Below are 24,877 nucleotides of genomic sequence, written 5' to 3' on the forward strand. Positions count from 1 at the left end.
TCAATTCTGCTGGTTTTTTCAGAAAACGCCAGAACACACATAGAAAACTTTCCATTACCTGGAGCAAGAAACCCCTTACAATCCAACTTCTCTGTCTTAGATTCCCAAGATATCAGAGGGTATGATCATTTACACTTCTCTTATACCCAGTCTTCCACTCACTCTTCAAGCACCATCTCAAGCCCTCTCATCAAGTTTGAGGCCTTATATGCATTGAAATACTGATCACCTCTTTACTCGTTACCCCATTTCATCTTATCACCATGTTGGTGGTCAAGTTCATGAAGAATCTGATGGCCATCATAATATGGTCATTTGACCAAACTTGGTATTCCACTCTGCTCTTTCTCTTTGATCTCCAGATCAACAGCCTGCTGCAAAACCTAGACGTCCTTGTACAGGCAAATGTCAATTATCTGGGCTTTGCCACACTGAAACTGCTAGTCTGGAGAATGAGACCTAGCTGGAAGATGCCCTGTCAGCTTTGAGGTCTTCTGGGAAGCTGTTGTATCATTAAGTGGAACAGGGTCCTTACCTTTATGGACTTCCCATTTTCTGCCTAGCAGTGCTTCTTGGTGGCAGAGGTCCTTCATTTCCTACTCCATCTGAAGCAGTCAGACAATATCCTTCTACTTAATGAAGATCTCCTGGGAGCTCTCTTCTCACACATGTCTCCAGGGTCACGCTCCCTGTCTACAGATTTGTTGGTCAAACGGATTTTCAAAGGCCTTGCACATCAATACAGTTCCTTCCAAGATTCTTACATGGTTAGTTTTTCCCCATTTGGTCAAGGTCCTCTTTTGAACCATCTGCATCAGCGAGTCTTCACTTTCTTAACCTGGATATTATCCTCTTGATGGCAATTAGCACTGCTTGATGTAGGTTGCTGCACTCGGAGTAGGTTGCTGCACTGAGAGTGAAGCCACCTTCTTTGTATCCTATGTTGTTCTATGTCTTTTGATGCTTTTTGGGTTTTTTTCCCTGCCAAAAGTGCTTTCCTAGTTTCACTTGGACATGGACATTGTCTTTCTTACTTTTCTTCCCAATACATCATCCCTATAGGAGACAGCTCTCAACAGGTTAGATATCAGATGTACAGTTGTCTTTTCTACCAATTGCTCAGCATCCTTTCAACATATTCCCAGTGCCTTAGTTTGCTGCACTGGCAATCAGAAATGTCTTCCAGTTTCCTCCCAGATACTTGCTTAAGTGTATGGCAGAAGTCATCAGGCTGGCTCATGAACTTGCTCAACAGGCAATCCTGCTGGAATGATGAAGTCACTTCATGGGGCCAATGTGGCTTTCTGCAAGGAGTCCTTTGCCATGGAAGAATCTTAGAAGGAATTGTATTGGCTCCTGCAAAGTAGCCGCATGGTCACAGACATCCACACACTTGTCTGTCTGTTTGTTTAATACAACCTTTCTTCAAGTACCAGCTCCAAGGTGGTGTATAAGAAAGCACAATACAATTTAAACACCCATAATACAAAAGTTAAAATAGAATTGAACTAAAATTCTATTTACAAAAACACAAGTTTAAAAACAGGTTTAAAGCACATATAAAACACAATAAAGTAGAAACAATACCCCCATTTAAAGCTCCAACTTCTGAAACATATTAAAAACTAAAATGCGTCCTTAAATAAAAAGGAGGAAAGACAGCAAGGAGAGGGCCAATGAGATCTTCTGAGGAAGAGAGCTTGGAAGTGGCCACCGAGAAAGGTCTCTCCCTTGTCCTCACTAGACATAGCTGCAATAGTAGTAAGACCAAAAGAAAGACTTCCCCTGCACATCTTGGACAGCAGAAACTTGGCAGGCATTTCATTTGGTTGTGCAGCCCTCTCTTCTGTCCTGGCTTGACCAGGAACCCTTCTTCATTAACTGGCTCACTAATCACCCATATGTATGAGTCACAGAGACCACAAAGAGAAACAGGAGGCTTAACAAGTTGCTTAACTGTAACTGTTGTACTACAAGTGCTATATAACTGTAAATTGTTGTACTACAGTATAAGTAGTATATAAGTTTTCCAACATCAACATCATTATATCATTCCTTTATCATCCAAAGTGTAGTGGAATTGTCATAACAGATAGACGATTCCAAAAGATTTTCACATGAGGCTGGTAGTGTTCTAAAACGTTGAATATATCAGAATTCAGCAATTCAACTGTTTTGAAATCGTTTTGTAATCATTTATTGCTGAATTCTGATATATCAACGTTGTAAGAACACTAACAGCCTCATGTGAAAATCTTTTGGAATCGTCATCTGTTATGAGATTCACTACACTGTTGGGACGATAAAGGAACGATATAACGATGTCGTGTGAAAATCTTCATAAAAGTAAAATTCACACAACCCATCATCTTCCCCTTTCTTCACACTGCACTGAGGGCTGTACAAATAGCCCCTAAGGGGCAGCAGGCCAGCCACCCCTTTCCTGGCCTGATCAGGACTGTGACAACTTCATGCCATGGCCCCGTTCCTGCTTCTGGAGGGCACAAAAAGGAGCTTTAAAAAGCAGCTCCTTTTAGCGCCCTCTGAAGAGTGCCTTAGCCGTGGTGGCGTGGCTGTATGGCAGCCCTTCATCTGGATGCAGCGCTGGAGGGATGTCATGATGCCACACACTGTCTGGAGCAACATGTGCTGTAATGGCACCCTGGTGATGTCATCAAGGGTGTACATCATCTGGATGTGATGCCCTGACTCCACCCCCAGGTCGGCACAAAGTGCCGGTCTGTACAGGGCCTTAGATGCTTGTAGTGATAGACTTTGAACTGAGAAGTTGGTGAGGCACACTTAAACATATAAACTGAAGGATTGGAGCTCTTGAATGTTCTATCATGGTTCTGTGTAGCTGCAAGACCCTTGTGTTTGAGTTCACAGATGACCACTAGAAGAACCAGAATTCCTGGTAAGGGACTGATAATCTTGAAACACAAATATGTGCCCTTTACTCTTGGCTCTAGTGGTTAATACTTGTTTACATGAAGAAATTATTATTTTTAGTATTATTATTATTATTTCTTTTTACCAGCCTCTCAAGGCAGGGATGACATGGATTAAAACACATAAAATTGTTTAAATGCTATAAAAACACTGTTAAAATACATAAACCTAGCAGATACTAGAATAATCAAATCAAATCTGATTTATCTAATCCATTGTCTAAACCGATTAAACCTTGTAGACCCAGCTTGTTTTGGTGTGCTGCTGTGGTATTGCTGCTCACCTGGCGGTCCTAGTATACCCCTTCTGGTGGTGCTGTGGTTACATGCTTATACTGCAGCCACTCATTGACAAACCACAAGGGTCTGGCATCCTTTTGAGGTCGCTAAAATGGGTACCCAGCTTGTGTAAATCTACAGCGTTATATAAATAAAGTATAATAATAATAATAATAATAATAATAATAATAATAATAATAAGCTTACATATTGTAAATTACTTAGGGAGTACTTAAGAAATGTACTTGCTATTGGTAAATGGTAGCTGTACCTCATCTTAAACACTCATTTTTTGATATTATGGTTTATGAGGTTGAAAATTAATGAGAAGAGATCTTATGCACTGTTACTTGGCGGTCCAAGGATGTATCCACACTGCAGAAATAAAACAGTTTGAGAGGACTTTAACTGTCATGGCTCTGTCCTGTGGAATCCTGGAATTTGTAATTCGGTGAAGTATTCAGCTTGGCCTGTCAGAGAGCTCTGGTGCCTCATGAAATGGTAAATCCCAGGATTCTGTAGGAAAGGGTCATGGCAGTTAAAGTAGTGTCATGTTTCTTTATTTCTGCAGTGTGGATATACCCCAACTCTCAGTGGGACTTAGTTGGGAGTAAACCTCTGCAGGTTTCAGTACTTTTAAAGAAATAGGCTGTTTGTATCTTTAAAGAATTCTAAAATGTTTTAATTACTCATTCTTTCCCCCAATGAGATTAAAAAAAATAAATGGAGGAAAAATATAGATGCTGGTGAGTCAGTTCATGATAAAAATAAAAGAGTAGTACAAAACTGGCTGGAGTCCCTGAATGTGATTACAAGTGGGAGATAGCTCCTTCCCTGAATAAAGTAATTTTCAAGCTCTTTATGCCTCTAACTTAATAAAAGCAAAGACAGATGCGCACAAATCATTTGGCTGAGGCTGAACCTAAAGGGAGCTTGGCATTCTATTCAATCTAAATTATACACAGGATCTTAAACAGACACACAAGCTTATCCTTGCCAGTGCAGCTTTAATTCTCCCAACATTATGTTGAGTTTTTCTAATAATGATACTCATTACTTAAAGGATTTTTTCTTTGCAAAAGAAGAGATTAGATGGTACCAAAGTCAAGGAGGAAAGTGTCTGTTTGCAGTTCTCTGCATGTAAGTGATGAATTGCAGGTAATGGCTTTGAGGTAAGCTGGCCAGAGGCAATGTTCAAGCTCATGTGGCTTCTCAGTACCACTTGCTGGAGAATAACAGCAGGTGTGGCCTGTTACTTCGTGCCAAGCTTGTAAACATACCTTCTCCTTGTGTAGAAGAAAATAAGGATTCCTTCACATATTCCAATATACAGAAATGCTGTGGAGGAATTATTCTGCAGTGAAAAATATGGGAGAAACCAAAAACCCAGTTTTCTTCACAGAAACTATGTTTCCTGTTCTGCAAATAATGTTTTATTTGCAATAAATGCATTTTCTGTATAGAAAATGAGTTGTTTCTCTCCACAGAATAATTCCTTCACAACAACAGGCAAGGCAAACAGGTGTGGTGGAAGGAAGAGCATAAGGTGATTTTGTGTTTCTGTTGCAGTGCCTACTCAAGATTACTGAATATGGATGGCAGTGGAGCTGCTGCAATCACTTGCAACAGTTGTGATATGTTTGTGTTCTTGCCAGAGTATGTGGGTAGCTACGCTTGCAGCAAGTGCAAAGAAGTTGCCCTGTTGGAAGAGAATGTCTAGCAGCTTGGGGTTCATGTATTTACTCTTCAGCATACTAGGGAGAATGAGGTTTTCTTGGACAGAGCAGAACAGATTGCCCAGGATGAGTAACACACAGTTTGAAGATGAGGTCAATTTCCAAACACAGGAGACAGGGATCAGTCTGTGAGTTTGGAACTACAGAATCGATTCAAAGTTCCCTCCTTTATCGGTGATCACAAAGAACAGGAACAAGAGCGACAGTGTCAGTCCTCAAAGAATATGCAGGTAATCTTGGAAGATTCAGCAAATGGAATGGCTTGTCTACTCAGAGGAGATGTATGGTATTAGTAGGGGACTCCATACTGAGGGAAATAGAAGCAGTAGTTTAAAAGGGACATGTACAAGGAATGGGAAATGGGGGAAATCACCTAAGAGGAATTCAGATACCCACTATGTGTAGGGAGAAAGTCACAAAAGCTATAATACAGAACAAGCTTAGGCTTGCTAGAGAGTTTATAAACACTAAAAGGGGCTTTTTTGGTTATGTCCATAGCAAAATGAAGATCAAGGAAATGCTAGGGTCAATGAACTGCACAATTGCATAAAATTTGCAATTTTATAAGCATTTCCTCTATTCCTTCATCCAAGTCATCTATAAAGTTGTTTATAAAGATGTTGACTAGCACTGGATTCAGGACAGGATCCAGTGGCACCCTACTAGTCATCCACAGCATTCCCTTCAACTATCAAGCTTGAAATGCTATCAAAAAGGAGATGTGTCTGGCATAAGTTGTTTTGAGAAACCCATGACACCAAATTAGATGGAATAGTTAATACCCCAGAAAACAGGATGAGAATTCAAAATGACCTTAACAGATTAGAGAGCTGAGACCAAATTAACAAAATGAATTTCTATAGGGAGAAATGTACAGTACTATACTTCAACTAGATTAAATGTAGACTTGAAAAAACTGAAATTCACAGAAAAAGGATGGGTGACACCTGGCTTGATAATGATACATGTGAAAGTACAAGCTGAACATGAGTCATCAGAATGATGTGTCAGCTTAAAAATGCCATTCTAGGCTGCATAAATGCAACTCTAGACTACATAAATAGGAGTATTGTGTCTAGATTGAAGGAAGTAATAATACTAGGTACCACTCTATTTTGCTTTGGTCAGACATCACCTGGAATACTGTGTCTAGTTCTGGGCACCACAAAAAAAGAATAATATTGACAAGCTGGAACATACCCAGAGGAGAGCAACCAAAATGGTAAACAGTCTGGAAACCATGCCCTATAAAGACTCCTTAAGGAGCTAGGTATGTTTAGCCTGGACAAGGGAAGGTTAAAATGGGACATGATAGTCATATTTAAATATTTGAAGGGATGTTACCTTGAAGATGGAACAATCTTGTTTTCTGCTACTCCAGAAACTAATCTAGTATATGGAGCAATGGATTAAAATTACAGGAAAGGAGATTCCACCTAAACATTCGGGGAAACTTTGTGATGGTAAGAGCTGTTCAACAGTGGAATAGGCTCACAGTGTGATGGAGTTTCCTTTCTTGTAAGTTTTTAAACAGGCTGGATGGCCATGTCAGAAGTGCTTTGATTATGTATTTCTACACAGTAGGAGGTTGAACTGGATGACCCTTGTGATGTCTTCCATTTCTATGATGCTATGAACATTTTGGAATTTTCACATAGAAGGAAAGAACTGTGTAAATTTCTTGCTGATCTGTTCTTCTCAATGTGGTTTACTGACTGTCAGGAACCCCTTTTTTAACTTGGGAATGAATATGCATTCCATTGATAAATGCTACTCAGAATGGAAATCTTGAGGAAGCCCTTCAGGCAGTTGGTAGAATTCATATAGCCAACAGGCTTATCCACTGAATTCCACATAAAAAGGTTATGACGACTGCTCTTCCTTGACTCTGATTGTTGGCAAATGGACCAATTGTAATTTTTAAAGAACTAATAGGAATTCTTGGTAAATTCAGTGTTAGTATTTTATTGTTTGTAAATTGTACTAAGTGTCTTTTAAGGTTGTAATCCCGTCTCGATCCGTGGGGGAGGCGGGAGGTATAAATAAACTATATTGTTGTTGTTGTTGTTGTTGTTGTTATTATTATTATTTAGTAGGCACTATATTACATATCATCAATGAGGTATAACACATCATTACATGGAAATAGTGGTTCAGGTCTGACCATAGGAATAAGCACTAGGGATCTGTGCTCATGTTACTCCCTGACTAACAGCAAAGTTGTACGGTGCTGCATTAAAGAAAAGCACCCTAGTCATGGCCAGCCAGTCTAGGCTGTGGCCCTGTAGAACCCTGTTTTAAATAAGAGGATTTTTTCTTTGCTGAGTGGAAGCAAACAGAACAAATCAGTCCCTCCTTTTGTGGGTACATGGAACACCAGAGCAGCAAGAAGGCTCTTCTTGCCTCTGATGCCCTTACTCAGGGGTAGGCAATCTTTTTGAGCCGGGGGCCGGGTTGCTGTCCCTCAGACAACTGGGGGGCCGAAGCAAAATAAATAAATAAATAAATAATTTTTAAAAAATTAAATATATAAATAAACCAGGACAAATGTAGGACAAAATTTTCAAATAGAAGACCCTTTTTTTTAAAAAATGGAGGACACGCGAAAAAATTTGCTGATTTTTTAAAAAATGTTAATATAAATGCATGTTTCTGAGGCTTCTGTAGACAATTGCCCCCCAAAGGCCCCGGCGGCAATTGGCGGCAGGACTGGACTGGGGCAGGTCCCAAGGCCTCGCTGGGCCGCATCCGGCCCGCGGGCCGCAGGTTGCCTACCCCTGCTTACTGATTGCCCAGTCTCAAAGGCTGCACTTTGATTCACCTTGCTGCTACTCAAGTGTGACAAAGAAAATACAGTACTTTAATTTGATTCAATGCAGAGCCTTGATGGATAGCATCCACTACCACACCACTTTCCTCTAACAGAAGGAAGGTAACCACTGCCTCTACTGCAATGTCACCTAAATAGGGATGGCAGGGAAATGGTAATCCAAGGGAGGACTCCCCCCCCCCCCTCCAAATATCATGTTTGAGGGGACAAAAATCCTGCTGGAACCTTTGTGTGGAAAAAGTAAACTGTATGAAAGTTCTTTGTTCTTTGCTTTTGAAAATCTGAAATCTTGTGTTAGAGCACCAGGTCTTCACTTACAGATTATCAACATGGATTTTCTGAAAGTTGCATCCTGCATGGCATGTTTTCATTCTCTTATTCTCCAAAGTCATTCTTGGGGGGTGAGGGATAATAAAGTGGAAAAACAAGCATGCTGAGATTTCAAGAGCTACTGCTTCATCTTTTACAATGAAAACACAAAAAGCAATTGCTTAGCTAGAATTAAATGGGGTATCAACAGCTGTGTATAATATAATATATATTATATAGTGTCATCATGAAAACCACCAGTCTTTTATTGGGAAGGATATTTTGGTTTAGAAAAAGAAGCTGCAACATTGAGAGATACAGTGAGCCTTAAGTGTAGGATAAACCCATTGCAAAGCTTATATTGTGCTCTGAAATATATAGAAATCAAATCATTGGTTTTGTAAGACAAAACGAAGTCAGAGTGAGAGTGTGTGTGTCAGGGAAGAGAGAGAGACAGATAAACACTGGGAGAAAGAAAAGAAAATGATGCAGGTATAAAACAGTTTATAGACAAAGTGAGAATCAGGCAGAGTTTGTAAGTAATTTGTTAAACATTAATTTTTTAATCCAGTGTAATACATTTCCCCCAAATAAATTTAAAATCATTTAAATTATTAAATTCAGATTGTACTACATTTGTCTTACCAATGTTTATCAATATTTTACTTCATTACTTGGCTTTTGAGGTTTTCTGTGGTCCATTGGCTGTTGATGATGTGTGAATAGGTGTTTTACTAGACAGAATATTTGCTGCAGGCAATTCATTTATATTCTAATAAGCCCTACTCAGGTGTCATTAAAATATGTTTCCTCAGCAAATGGTGAGAGAAGAATGCTAGTCCTGCCCTTCTCCAGTCCCAGTTCCATCACCATCTACATGTGGATGATGATAGAGAGAAGACTTCTGCTATCCATGGATGGTGTCCACAAGACTCAGAACACTAACATTTGGTACAGAGGCTCACCTTTTCTGATTGCCATCTTTCATGTATAGAGCTTTATGGAAATGACAACAGAAGGTGCAGGACTGATATGACATCATCCTTATGTGTTGAATAAGCATTCCTGAATAGGATCTGATTTATCTTCGAAATACACAGAGATGATCAATAGTGAATAATAATAAAAAGAAGAACACTCAAGTCATTCTACTTTCTCTGACAGCAATTCTCTATTTATGTGCAGTTCCTACCCTTGACACTACATCATCTATGTGCTTTAATTCAATGGTAGCCCTACCACCACCACATTTCACTGTAAATCAAAGCACACAAACAGTGCGTGCATGTTTTAAAAATGAGCAGTGCTGTTTTTCCTGGCTCTGGACAGGTTTGGAGGATAGGAAATTGGTCCCTGAATGCACCAGATTTGCACACCCCTTGTCCAGTGTGTGAAGGAGGGATTTTCCCAGGCCTGATAGATTTCTAACTGGAGATACCAGGGATTAAAACCTACTGTAAAACTATACTCATTGTTAAAACAATACACATACACACGTATACACACTTTAGTATATACAAAACAAGAATAATAATATCACATGATTTCTAATTGTGCCCTGGTAATTGATAAGAATTTTTTTCCACCCAGCTCATTATAACTCTTCATTATATTTACTCTTTCCACTTCTAATGCATCCAGAGTGATTTGCTATTGTGTGCTGTTAGCAACCTGGCATTCATTAACAACAACAAATGGTCAAGCCCTCTGCACTGCACTGCCCGTTCATGTCTTGTTCTGTTTGTTTATATCCAATGGCATATGAGTAACTGTTTTCTCGTGTTACCTTCAGGTCATGATCAGCCTGCTGTTCTTGATGTGGAACTTGTATGAATGAACTGTCAGATTAATTTCTCAGATGCGTGCTCTGCTTCATATGCCGAAGCACATCTGCTAATTAAAAGAAGATGGATGTAATTGTGACTGGTGTAGAATTTTCATGGGCTCATTTCCAAACAGTTACCTTTTAATTAAGTGTTTCTTTAATGCTTAAAAGAGGACTGAGAAGACGTAAAATACAGTCCAAAGTTAATACTTTAGATAGGAAATATAGCAAGTGGAAATATTCTTCTTTGTTCTGGACAATCCAGGATTATTATTATTATTTTTTAAAAGATCCAAATTAACTTTCCAATACTAAAACCGCAAGTGCTGGTTCAGTTTAGTTCAGAAAATGGTATCTCAAGGGCAGTACATCTCGACTCCTGGTTGTCCAGACACTAATGGAATTAATTGTCTAATAGGACCAAAGATTTAATCCTGATGGCTGAAAGGTTATGCTGCTGTAGGAAAGGCAATGTATATCTGGAGTTTAGCTGAATATATTATTTTAAAAATCTCTCTGTATAGTTGCTTGCATTCTGAAGAAGTCATGTGCTTGCCCTAAAAATGTGGTTTTCTTTTTACTTTTTAATCATTGGTACATAGGTGCTGCTTTGCGTATAGGTAGCTCCAGTCTTTGGTACTTATATTTAAAAGGAACAGATAGAATTCTAATGTGAGAAGATGGCAGGCCAAACGGAAAAATGTTGCCAGGCTTGAGATAGCCAAGAATTGGAAAGCTGGAAAGTTGAAAATTGCAGGATGGTGGACTAGACTCTGGAACTTGATGTTAATGGAGAAAATGGCAAATAATAACAACAGAGCGAGAGGCTTATACTCTGGATTGACCTTTCATAAGATTGGGCACCCATTTATTGAATACATCCAGCAAGATTTAGTCTCTAGACATGCCCCAATTTTAGCTAAATTTTTATGAAAAGATGTCTTTCAGGATCCCTGAATACACCTTTTATCTATAATTTTCAGGGCCTTATCTGGGTTATTGCCTGTATTTATTGTTGTTTTGGTATACTGTTTGTTGTCATGTTTTGTTCTAGAATGTATTAATAAATTTTAATTTAAAAAAAGAAAGAAAAATGAGGCCACCATTATCTCAGCCAAGTAAATCTAGCAGCCAAGTAAAATGGGCCACAACCATGAGAATTGGAAAGGTGTGCTGATCCAGTAACTTAAACCCACGATTTCATCAGGAGACACTGTATTAGGTCACAAAACATATAATAACATGCAGACATTTCACACCCTCACAAGTGCTGTCTTCTTGTTTACATCTTCTCATCTCAGGGTTATGATGCTAGAAGAGCCCAATGGAAATCGGAATATAATGGCAGTCCCCATGTCTTTTGCTGTTGGGGTAAAATGGCATTACTAGATGCTTATCCTCTTTTTTTTAAGGGTATTCATCCTTTTGATATGAAATAGACATGAGTTCCTTTTTTTCAAGAACCCAATGTGTATGCTGCATTTTATTATTACTGTACATTTTACATGATTTTTACATGTACTTTTACAATTTTAATGATGATTTAATGTACCAATTGTTAATTGTGTTTTGGTTTCTCTATTATCTGGGTTTTAGCTTATCTTGTTTAGCTTTTGTAAGCTTTCTTGGACTCATTGACAGGAGAAGGATGACATATAAATAAAATAATTAAATATGAAACAATGTATGTATGTATGTATGACTGAATAAATGTTTAACATTTCATTATCGATGATATATTTGAATCACTAACAGTCATAGGATTTGACAGGGCTCCTGAGGATGGAATTGGAAATCTGTATTTGCAGAGTGAGTTTTTAATTGTGTGCCCAGAAGTTTCCCTTTTTTGCAGAGAGGAAACTGTACACATCCTGCTCACTATGAGCAGTCTGAATGGAGATACATGGCAAGTTCAGGAGCAACCATGAAAATGAGCTCAGTATCGGAATGGCACTATAACCGCTTTAAGACCATACCAGACTAACAAAAGCCATCTTTTCTTCCTCTCCCTTTTCTTATATTAAGGTGTGCATTGTACAAAAGAGAGATACAGAGAAGATGTATGCCATGAAGTACATGAATAAGCAGCAGTGCATTGAAAGAGATGAGGTTCGGAATGTCTTCAGAGAACTGGAAATCCTGCAGGAGATTGAGCATGTCTTCTTAGTGAATCTTTGGTGAATCTCTTTTTCTCTCTCATGTCATTTGAGGGGTTTGCAAGCAGGAGAAGGACTCTTGTTTCTGTGTTTCTAAAGTTATAGTCCAACTAGAACTATGTCATTATTACTCCCTAACATGAAGTGTCATAACTCCAGGTACATGTCTGGCATTCAGGGGTTGCTATGAGAAACACCATAGGAGCTCCAGTGAAAACCAATTACCGTATAAAGAAGTTGACAGTGTAAACCTCCATGTGTTGCACTAAGATTACCTTTAACTCTTTTATCATGTTTTAACCTGGTGCTTTAATTTTCTATACCGCTTAGGTATATGGAGATGTTAAGATTTTTATACAAGTTGAATCTTCCTTATCCAAAATGCTTGGGACCAGCAGTGTTTTGGACTTTGGATTTTTTAAAAAAATTTGGAATGTGTGTATTCGCATATAAATGTATAATGAGATGTCCTGGAGACTGACCCCAAATCTAAACACAGAATTTCTGTATGTTTCATATATACCTTATAAACATAGCTTAAAGGTAATGTTACACAGTAATTGTAATAATTTTATGCAAGAAACCAAGTTTGTGTACACTGAACCATCAAAAAGCAAAGGTGTTACTGTCTCGCCATCCATGAAAAAAGTTAACTGGTGCTCCAAAAGGTCACTGTGACCTCTCAAGAACATGCTGGCTCCAGATATGAAATATAAAAATATGGGGACTAAAAATAACATCAATGTTCCTCTACAATTTTCCATGGGGATAAAGGAAACATGGAAAGGAATAATTATTGGAGTGCATGGATAGTTACTTTGTAAAAGAAACATTTTCTTTTTGTGCCTTTTTTCTGTTATTACTTGTTTTCTGTTAATATTTTGTTTGGTTTAATCACAATTTTTTAAAGAAACATTTTCTTCTTAAAGAGTTACTTGATATGGTTAATTGTATTTATATAAAAACAACCCATTTTGTTATATGTTAGTAACATAATGCTTTTTAATGCTTTAACCATCCCCTGCTCCAGCACTTCAAATACAAAACCTGACTACAGATCATCAGTAGCATTTCCCCAAAAGTAACAGCATGTAAAGAATGAGCAAATGTTAACTGTGCTGCTGACATTTTACTTTTTAGGAGTAACATGATTGGTAATGTTGCTACCCCCCCCCCATGAACATATTGCTAGTAATGTCATTACTTGTAACTTATGACTTGAATCTTTGATTGTTTGCTCCATCCCTCTGTCAGCCGTTGTTACAAGAGGGATCCATTGACAGGCTGGGAGACTCTACTAGGCTAGCAATTTCCCTAGACTACTATATTTTTAAAAGCAATTCAAACGAACACAATTTTGCCACTGAGTCATTCACACTGGTGGCACTGGTTTTTGTTTGATAATGAAATGAGACAGGCTGCTTGATATTCCAGTTCATTATTGATTAGGCCTGGAAAAAATGAGTGTGTAACAATCATATTACAGTAGCCATGTGACTGTGCCAGATATAGAAGCAGGGTTTTTTATGAGGAAGGTAAAATTAACTGGGACAGCTGCTCCTTCCTACATATTAAATAGGCCAGCTCATGTAATAAGTACTGCAAAACAACGTAAGGCAAATGGATTTACCTAGAATTGAGAATGTGATGTCAATAGACAAAAAAGATCCAAGACATTTGTCCTTTATTTAGAAATATAATATTAAAGTAGACTCATTATCATCATCATCATCATCATCATCATCATCATCATCATCATCAAGGTACTTCTGAACATAAAATGAAAAAAAGTTACATCTCATTTTGATAATGCTACCTAATAATACTCAATACATTTGAATGATATTCCACAGTTGACTCACTTTAGCTCCTTTTCTGCAGGTACTCCTTTCAGGATGAAGAAGACATGTTTATGGTGGTGGATTTACTCCTGGGTGGTGACCTACGTTATCATCTCCAGCAAAATGTGCAGTTTACTGAGGAAACAGTGAAATTGTATATCTGTGAGATGGCATCAGCTTTAGACTACCTGTGTAGTCAACATATCATACACAGGTAACCACATAGGTAGAGTTCAAAGATATAGCCGTGTTAGTCTGCAGAGAGATCTTGTAGCACGTTTGAGACTAACTGAAAGAAAGAAATTGGCAAGCAGGGGCTTTCGTAGACTTCACATAATCTGCTCTTCCAACTGTTGAGTACTAGCACAAGTAGATAAACTAATGGAGATTCTGGCTCATTAGGCACTGTTTTTCACCTGGTTTCACCTATGAAATTGCACTTATACATGATAGAAGTTTTAGTTAGTAAATACCAAAGTACCACTGTTAGCATGAGAGTGTAAGATAATTTATGATAGAGAAAAGTTACCATCAGGTGATTTGTACATCAGCACAGCTTTAATCCAACAGCTATGTTGTTATTTACTCACTTAGTATTTATATACAGAGATGTGGATATACATGTACAGTCGCCCCTCCATTTTCGCAGGGAATCCGTTCTGGATGCACACACCCCACAAAAACAGAAATGAGCATATATTCAAATCCCATTGGCTTGAATGGGGGTGTGCTCCTGCAGGCAGCTGCAGGTGTGTGCCTCATTGTTTCCCCCTCCGTTTCCCGCTCACATATATGCGAGGGACATGGATCTCAAAACCGCAGAAATGGAGGGGTGACTGTAATTGTTTACATTCCTACCTTTAGATGCACTTTTTTACAATAGGCTTCTATAATTATGGTTGCAACTAGAAACTAACTAGCTGTTAGATCAGCTGTGTTTCTTTACTAGTGCTAGTATTTCTAAATTACTATTACTGTTGATAAAGTATAGAGATATTACCAAGAGTAGATTTTTTATTGCAAATTTGCTTCCATCTTTAAGGATGTTGAAGAGACTATGCACACAAGGTACTTAAGTGTTTGGGAAACAGCAGGTACAGCAGGCCCTCTGATTTGGAGTGGAATCATGGCAATTAATATCATTTTCCTAATGAAATTTTTTTTTAAAATCTTTTTTGAAGCTGTTATTTGTGTGCATTAAGCTGCCTCACTTTCCTGGGAGTAAGCTCCACAGAATAGTGAGGCATACATTTGAATAAACATACTTAGCATTATACTATTGTTATTTACATTTTTATCCCAACCTTACTCCAAAGAGCTGATGTTAGGACACATCACTCTGCTTTACCATTTTACCTTAGTAACAACTGTGTGAGGTGAATTTTGCTGAGTGGCCACAAGTGGTTCATAGCTGAGTGAAAATTTGAACACAGGTCTTCTTGAACTGCAGTCCAGCAGTCTAATCCATATGTAGATTAGTACATCTAGTATTCTCTGGTTGTTTTAGACTGCAACCCTTGTAAAATCCAGTCAGCACAGCCAATTGTTAGGGATTATGGGAGTTACACTGCAAATATCAGGAGGACCAGTAGCAGATGGCCTATCCTTCCTCCAGCTATTACACCATAAAGAGACAAACAGCAGCTTCAGGGGAATGGGAAAAAATTGGAAAAATGCAACTAGAGCTGCATTCTAGTTTGAATCATACTTACACATACCTGTCATGGCTGATATTTGATGAATCTCCACCATCTTGTCTACTTACAGAAATGATGGTTAATACATGGCTTATGGATCACCCCTAACCTGCCTGGCTCTTTTTTTGACCCCCCACCCCCCCTTTAAAGCTACCACTGCCTAAATTGGTGCTGAGCCACTGAACTTTAGAGGCACTGCAACTTTTCTTTGATGTCTGATGCTTGGTTTCAAAGAAAAAGATATCCTTTACCAAAATTAATAGGACAGCAAGAATTTGAAAGAAATGTGCACTGAAGGAAGAGAAGGGATATCACTATGCTGCGAAAATTTGGAGGCATGGCAACAAAGTACACCTCCAGCGCACCATCCTCCAAGAAGTCATACAACCCCTCATTTACACTTTGATCTGTTCTGAAACTGGGTGGAGATCCAAGTTTCTCCAACAGTACAATTGATGCTAAACACTGACATACATTACTACTGTAGGCCTTATTGGTGATAAATGATGTAGCAGATCATACACAGCCGAGAAGCAGTCCATACCTTTTGTTGATGGGGTTCAGCATTCCCTCAGAGACATTGATGGAATTAGGCTCCTAAACAATTAATTCCACTCAGACTGACCTCAGTTGGTGATCAAATCCTCCATCTTTGGTTATATGGACCCCTGTACTGGGGTGCACTCCTACTGGACAAGGCCAATGGGAAGATGGACTCCCAAGTGTTATATAGTGCAGAAGGAAACAAAGAAAATCAAGGTGTGCAAGTGTGACTAATCCCTCTGCCTGCTCTGCCCCAGCAAGGAGGACTGTGCAACCAGGTTAGCAACAGAGAATTCCTTCCCCCTGCACATGCCCAGCTTTTATATCTTTTCCCACTCTCAAACTGCCAAGCTAATGAAAAAAATATTGAACTGAGTCATTAATACAAATTAACCTTTTCATGCCACTGGACAGTTATTCATGTTTGGTCATAATGTCAACAGGATCTTCAAAACCCATTCTGCTTCATGGCAGAGGCCCAACTCTTCATTGTCCTCTCACATTTTACATGGACAATGAGTACATCTACACTGTAGAAATAATGCAGTTTGACACCAGTTTAACTTCCATGGCTTCATCCTTATTTGTAGTTTTGTGAGACACAAGCATTCTTTGGCAGAGAAGGCTAAAGTCCCTGTAAAACGACAAATCCCCAGGAGGATGGAGCTACAGCACTTAAAGTGGTATCAAACTGCATTATTTCTACAGTGTAGATACATCCAATGTTTACAGCTAGTCATTCGTTTTTTTGTTTAAAATGAATCTTAAGAGAACTAGATCTGGCTGGAACTGTGCTCAGAACATGACATTTTAATGTAATTTTAAGATATTGTTTTAAATGAGATGTTGTTGAGAAAAGTCTGTACGTTTAACACTATTGTGGTTTTTAGCAGAATTGAAAAATGTTTCTGTAATCTAAAAGCTTCCTGGGGCATGTTGCATATACACTTTCTCTGTTGTATTTTCTATTTTAGAATATAATTTTATATTTAAAAAATAATAATTCTGTTTTCCAGAGACGTGAAACCAGACAACATTCTCCTTGATGAACAAGGTAAGGGGGGGGGGGGATGCTAATAATTCCTACTGTCTCTGCATCTGAATAGTCTGCTTTTTTCCAGTGTTTTGTGCCTTGTGCATTCATTTACATGTTCCAATTTTGAACGCCAGTTTTCATGGTGGTGAATGATGCACACAAGGTTATGGAATTCAGGAGTGAATTGATTCTGTTTATCAGCTGTCAAGACTCATTTTAGTGAAGCATTAGTGGTAATTGACATTGATTAGTAGCTATTACTTGTTCTGGAAATACTCATTCTTTTGATAAATGTAGCTTTTTACAAAAGCAATTAGAGCTGAAGCCTTATGAGTTATGTGTTGTCCTCTGTTGATACAGATAACTTGTACAGCGGACGTACTGTATTTACATATTTTTCACAAGCTATATGGGTGATTTAAAGAAAGATGCCACTATCTGATGGGCTTTGCAAGAGGAACTGATAATAACTCAATGGGAGGTCACTTGCACAGAAAGCATATTTCCATGCATCTCCAACTAGGGCTAAAAGAACTCTTGTCTCTAAGCTTTGGTGAGCTGCTGCTCATCAGTGTAGTTGGAAATATTTCTTTACATGTTTTTGTACTGCAGTTCCCATACTTTCTTGCCATTCACTATGCTGGTTAGGAGTGATGGCTGTTGTAGTCTCACAACATTTGGATGGTCACAGTTGCCCATCCCTGGTGCAGAGATAAAAAATGAACTAGGTGGAGCAGTGTTTTGACTTGGTATACAAAAGCTTTGAATGAAGTACAGATGGAACTCTATAGAAGAAGGGGCTTCCTCCTTTTGTTCAGTGATGGGCATGTTCTTTTTTCTGGCCAAAATTAACCATGTGTGTACTCATTCGCCTGTGGAGTCTTTGTTGTTGTTTTGTGCCTTCAAGTTGTTTGTGACTTATGGTCACCCTGAAGTGACCCTAACATGGGGTTTTCTTGGCAAGATTTGTTCAGAGGAGGTTTTGCCATTGCCTTCCCCTGAGACTGAGAGCATGTGACTTCCCCAAGGTCTCCTAGTGGGTTTCATGGCCAAGCTGGGAATCAAATCCTGAACTCTAGGGTCGCAGTCCAGCACTCAAACTACTACGCCACACTGGCTCCCTGTGAAGTCTTACATAAGGAATCATACACAAATATATATAAAAACTCCTGTGAGTGATAGCAAGGCTGTTGCCACAATGCAGAATTAATGCAGTTTGACACCACATTAACTGCCATGGCTTAATGTTATTGGAATTTTGGGGTTTGTATTTTTGTGAGATACTTAGCCTTGTCTGTGAGGGAGCTCTGGTGCTATAGCAAACTATAAATCCCAGGATTCCATAGGATGAAGCCAAGATAGTTAAAGCAGTGTCAAACTGCATTAATTCTGCAGTGTGCCGACAGCTTAAGAGTCATTACTGAGAGTTGAAACATGTATCATATTCATATAAGGTTTTATTTTTCCTTGGGACCTACTATTCAGATGGAATATCAGGGATGCATATTTGAATGCCTCCTCAGCAACAACATGAGAATATTATGATGTTTGTATGTGTGAGAGAGGAGATTTTTGCCCCTTGATATCATGAGTATAATTTCAGGACACAGAAAAGCACCCTTTCCAATTTACCTACATCTCAAAATTCTCAGGAGCATTCTGGTTGTAAAGATAACAGCATCCTACCAGTAGTACTGATCAAAGACATTTTGTAGACTAAGATAATGATAGCTATTCCTCTTTTCCAAATACAGAGCCTGACTGGACTACTAGTTCATTTTTACCTTCAATACTAGTGATAGGGTATTCTATTTCAACTGCCTTTAAAAACTGGGCCAACTCTGGGTCCTATTGCTGGCATTGAGGGTGCTATTATCAGGCATCCATCAGGGACTATTTCGGGGTGGAAAACATGCAGCCCATTGGCCACATGGAACACTCCCTTCTCCCAGAAGTCCTTTACCTCAAAGTCTTGACTTGAAAGTCAGTTTTCTATTTTGTCAGGAGATTTTTGACTGCTAATTCAACCCAAACCACCTCTAAAACATAGCAGTTTTGACTCTCTTCTTCATGATACCCAATGCCCTCAAAGAAGCCAAAGCAGGGTCTGACAGCTGGCTATAATCTGAACTGGAAGTGATGTCATGTCATATCTCATTGAGTAAAAATGTACCAGTGCAGCCAACCAGTGCTGGTCAGTGGTGCCCCCCCCCATGCTTGCCCACCCATGGTTTACATCCTGACACATGGATCACTTTCAGACATTCTCCAGACTTGCTGGTCCTCCTTTTCCTCACAATAGCTGCCTGTTTGGCTGGTCTCTCCCTCCAGGTCAGAAAGAGAAAGTGACAGCTTCAGAAGCAAGATGGAAAAACAGTTACCCGTATCCCCATTTTAATTGATATGGCCTCTTTGTGGTGATGGGGTCTAAATCCAGAAGTAGAGGATGAGTGAAAAATAGCAGTGAGTAGGTAGACCCACTGAGAGTATCTTGGCCTGAATTAAATTATCAGCCCCCCCCCCAGTTCAAAATCCCATTGAACTAGTGGGATTTAACTATGGGTTGACTTCCCATTGACTAGTTGATTCAGTGGATCTAGTCTAAATAGATCTAACCAACAGCATTCAGATTCTTAGCTCTTGGCTCCCAAACATTAGCCTGCATTGTCTGATGTATATGCAAAGGTGAGGCAAGCAGAGGAAATAAGGTTGTTTGTTTGTTTGTTTGTTTGTTTGTTTAATATATATTTTTAATAATATTGCATGAATCACAAATGTGAGTGATCTACAGGCACATACAAGACAGAAAGTAGCCTGAAGAGTAAGAGGAGTTTGTTTTGCACATTTTAATCTTGGCTTGAAAGTCATTGTCCCTCAGGCAAATTCTGAGAGTAGTTCTTGATCAATTGCAGGCAACACATGGGGGATTTCTTTCCAGCGTTTTATGAGAGAGCAGATGGATTGGCCACAGTTTATACAGTACACTTAATTGCAGTCTAAGTGAGGCATGGCTCTTAATACAAGAAATTTGACATAGCAATCTATATGGCAATATAGCTTTAAAACTACTACTTATAGAAGAGACATATATTTAGAGCAGCATTCCTCTGAGCTAATGGATCAAGAAACAAGGGTGGTGAGTCATATCAGGACCTTCCTATCCATCACTTTGCAACTACCATTAAAAACAACCACCTTCAAAAGTACACATGATAGTGCCAAGTCTGTATCTTTTAAAGCAGACCAGTCCCAGTCATAAGTACAAAACTTCCATCCCAGTGAGGTGGTGAATCCATCCCAACTTTTATTTTGAACTTTAAAGGAGATGCCCAAGATGTTTTGGGAATGGAATTCAGCACTGCGCGTAGATCCTTTAAACTTCAGGGTTGAACCTGGGTCAAAAAGGGAAGCTATCATCCACAGATAGAATGTCTGTGTACAGAATATAATGTGCCAAATGAGAGTAGAAGCACTGGCAGTAGGACATGTGCCTCTTGCCCTTGTGTGTTTTGAATGGTATCCAAACCAAACCTGCTGTACTCATAAGGCTGATCCTACCATTAGGCAAAGGGAAGCATTGAGAGGCAAATGCAAGAACAGTGTTTCTCAAACGTCTGGATCTTCATATGTTTCGGACTTCAATGCCCAGAAGCCATAGCCAGTATGGTTAATGCTCAGGATTTAGGAAAACCGAGGTCCCAAACGTCTGGAGGACCACAGTTTTCAGAACCATTGTGTAAAAAACAGAAGCAGCAGCCTCTACCTGTTCTTCCTAAGTGGATTCTCAGTCTTGAGGACAGCTGTTCATGCCACACAGTCTCCCCTATGCCCTTTAAATTGTCCTACTAACCTGCAACATGTTGGAGATCCAGTGATGAATTAAGGTCCAGCTGCTAGTTCTGTCAAATTCTGACATGAAATGGAAGGTGGTCTGCAATCTTACATGCTCTGCCTACAGTGGAGGGTTTTAGGCCATTCTCTTATTGGTCCTATTTAATTTTTATGTACAGTTGGCCCTTCTTATACACAGATTTTTTATACACGGATTCAAGCATACACAGTTTGAAAATGTTCCAAAAAAGTATAAATTTACCTTGATGTTCCATTTTTTATTAGGGACACCATTTTGCTATGTCATTATATGTAATGGGACTTGAGCATACACGGATTTTGTTATACACGGGGGGATCTTGGAACCAAACCTCAGCGTATAACAAGGGTCCACTGTAATGAGAATGGAACTAGTGGCACTTTGAGTAATATTACCTTAAATGTGTACATGTTACTAAAACTTTTCTTACCAGTACTAACAGCAACAAGTCACCTGGGATGGTACCTTTGCAATGCATTATGCAATGAATTATCTTTTAAAAGTAAATTCCCAAGCTGTATTTTCTCTGTAATGAAAGGTGTATTTTGGAATCCATCAGAGGATGGTGCATTTCAGCATTTTGAGGACGCTTGAGCAGATTCTCAGAAAGAGTCATTCTAATGGTTTCCAATCAACTGCTAGATGATTTGTGCATCCCCTGGTATCTTTCAGCTCTTTTTCAACTCAGATAATAGCATGTTCCCACATGAATCCTCTAAATAGCTATCAACTAGCTTTTCACAAGGCAAGAAAAAAAAGGTGGTAGGAAGGGAGCCTTTTCTGACCATAGGCCCATAGGCTGCTTGAAAGGTTTTTAACCTAAGTATTTGTGAGTAAGCCAAGTTTGTATTTAAGCTGTTGTAGTTTGCCTCTTAGGATATTGACCAAAAAGAGATTTAAGTTCTGATTTTGTCTGTAAAACTGCAGTTTACTCCCGTTTGGACAGCTGTTTATGCCGCACAGTCTCCCCTATGCCCTTTTAATTGTTCTGCTATCCTGCAATGTGATGGAGATCCAGTGATGAATTAAAGTCTTTCTGAGAATCTGCTCAAGTGTCCTCAAAATGCTGAAATGCACTATCCTGGGAATAGTCTACCTTTTATACTAGTCATGCAAGGAAAAAGAGACAAAAGAAAGAGGCTTCTGTGAGGGAGCACACATTGACAATGAAGAGTAGTTTTTACAAGTGTCACATTATAACAGTTTCAAAGGGACTAGACATGCCATTCCATTGAAGCAAACACCACAGAGTCTTTCAGAACTTTAAAAGCTAACTACTGTATAATATTGCATCTGACAAAATGGCACTCTTTTAAAAAAAAGTTACTTTTTGGAACTACAACTCCCAGAATCACCTAGCCAATAGCTCAAAAATTTTAAGTGATGGCTAGTTCATGAAAGCTTATGTCATAGGAAATATGTTAGACACTAAGAGGGCACAGGAGTCTTAAATGTTGACTCTCAATCCATATTGTCATGGTGGAACATGGTAATTGTCACCAAATTCCTAGTCAATACTGAAAATAATGGGGGAAAGTGATTCTGTGCCTATATGCTGGGCAAAAAAAAAAAACAACCCTATGTACATACTGTAGTTGCACACAGATAAAGCAGAGAAGTTGGCAGAAGTATCCAGTGGGCAAGATGGGCAGCATTTTGGATACACTAGGAGCTCATAGGAAACAGACAGGACCAAGGTGGCACTTCAGTCAGCCTTTATGTGAGCAAGACTGAGGTGCATGAGCATGTGCAGCAAGAAAATCCTGACCAAAATTTCTAGGACTTACATTGTTGATAATTGCCATCAAATCAGCTTCAACTTATTGAGAACATTCTGAATGAGAAGCCTCCATGACATTTATCAAAAGTCCTGCTCAGGTCCTGCAAACTCAGAGCTTTGTTTCCTTGACTGTGTCTGTCCATACATATGCAGTTTTCTTCTCTTTCTACTGCCTCCCACTTTGCCAAGCATTATTGACTTTTCAAATAAAACTGCAATAGCCTCTGTTCATTTTAGCTTCTAAAGATGTTTTAAGTCTTGATTTGCTTCAGGACCCATTATTGTTCATTTTGGCAGTGTGCGGTATCCACAGAACTGTCCTCCAGCACCACATTTCAAATGAGCTGATTCTCTTCCTGTCAGCTTTCCTCACTGTCCAGCTTTCACAACCATACATAGAAATCAGAAATAAGATGATATGGATTGATATATTAAGGTATATTAAGTAAATTAAGGACACCTTGACTATTTCACTGTGCAGTGTAAACAATTTCTAGTAACAGAACTCTTCCTTAAATTTGGATCTTTATATTTTAGAAAACTTATTTCTTTAATTGAAAAACCGGAGAAAATATCAGTGATGGCTGTAGTGTTCATGTTGTTTCACTGATGTATTATGGTGCATTATTTCTTATCTGTGATACTCAAGAATCTGAATTGTATAGCTAGAACATTAAAAGCCTTGACCAAGTGCTTAAAAAAAATTCTACGTACGTTGGAATCAGAACTTGGAAAATGTACTTTTATGGATTACAGCTCTAAGAAATCCCAGCAAGAATTAGTATATGGTAAATAATTTCCAATCTAGGCATTTTCTATTTATTTTTATTACTGAGCCCTCACTTATTGCCAGCATCTGCAAACTCACAATGTAAAATTAGAATGTTGTAATCATTAATTGTAATGCAAATAGAAGTTATTTGTATACCTATATTCATATTTACATAATATGGGCCATGGTCTAGTACAGAGGTTATTTATTTAGGGCTATTGAAACCAGTGGGTTTAAGAATATTGTGCTGGGTTGATGTTAGTCAGCACATGAGACAGTGGTCCAAAAGACATGGCAGAAATAATCCAGTTTGAGGCCACTTTAACTGCCCTGGCTCAGTGCTACAAAATCCTGGGAATTGAAGTTTATTGTGGCACCAGAGTTCTCTGATAGAGAAGGCTAAATGTATCACAAAACTACAGTTCCCAGAATTCCCTAGCATTGAGCCAGAGCAGTTAAAGATGTCTCAGACTGGATTATTTCTGCAGTGTGTTTTGGACTAGTGTGGTGTTGCAGTTTGAGCATTAAACTATGACCAGAGTTTGAATCCCGACTTGGCCATGGAAATCCACTGGGTGACTTTGGGCAAGTCACACTCACAGCCTCATAGAAGGACAAAGGTGAACCCGTTCTGAACAAATCTTCCCAAGAAAACTCTGTGATAGGGAGTCAACACATAAGTAAATTCTGCTGGTTCAACATGCCTCCTCTAGTTGAAAGAGCAGTAGGATTCAGACCAGAATACACTGTAGGAATTTGGAATGAATAGTTCATAGGAGTCTGGGCAGCTGCATCCCAAAGAACTAGCAAAACTTTGCAACCTTCTTCTTTCCTACAGTGGATTTTTGCCAACAGTTTCAATAGATGCCCACTCATAAGGACTAGAAACTCATATTTTTAAATGAAAGCTGGGTTTTCAGCTTGTAGGATTCTACAGCAGATACAAAATCTAGTGTCTATAACCATGGTGGCAAACCTATGGCACACGTACCTCTCTGGCACACGAAGCCATTTCTGAGGGCACGTGGAGAGATGGGAGGGTGGGGAAAGACTAGGAACAGGTGTGTGCCTGTTCCTCCTCTTCTCCCTGCCCTCTTGGGCCTTCAGCAGAAGTCCCACCCCTGGAAGGCAGAAGTCTCACATCCAGAAGTCCCATTTCCCCTGCCCCCCTCCCAGCACCGGGTAACACCTTTGTGTTTGGGCACTCAGTCTCTAAAAGGTTCGCCATCACTACTCTATAACCAAACAGGA

The 24,877-nt window shown here is 39.1% G+C and overlaps 1 protein-coding gene across 3 annotated transcripts in view; it reads left to right on the plus strand.

The window, feature by feature from the left end:
* Positions 1 to 24,877, plus strand: part of STK32C (serine/threonine kinase 32C) — a 249,608-nt gene that overhangs the window by 205,710 nt on the left and 19,021 nt on the right. For 2 of the 3 annotated variants that reach the window (XM_042460811.1, XM_042460812.1), the window contains 3 exons: positions 11,956 to 12,107; positions 13,968 to 14,141; positions 17,184 to 17,221. In XM_042460811.1, coding sequence (XP_042316745.1) covers positions 11,956 to 12,107; positions 13,968 to 14,141; positions 17,184 to 17,221 — 364 coding nt within the window. Of the gene's footprint in view, positions 1 to 9,034; positions 9,057 to 11,955; positions 12,108 to 13,967; positions 14,142 to 17,183; positions 17,222 to 24,877 lie in introns of those variants that run through there. The other variant, XM_042460813.1, reaches the window with a different exon arrangement.

Source organism: Sceloporus undulatus, chromosome 3, assembly GCF_019175285.1.
Source record: "Sceloporus undulatus isolate JIND9_A2432 ecotype Alabama chromosome 3, SceUnd_v1.1, whole genome shotgun sequence".
NCBI classification, from domain to species: domain Eukaryota; kingdom Metazoa; phylum Chordata; class Lepidosauria; order Squamata; family Phrynosomatidae; genus Sceloporus; species Sceloporus undulatus.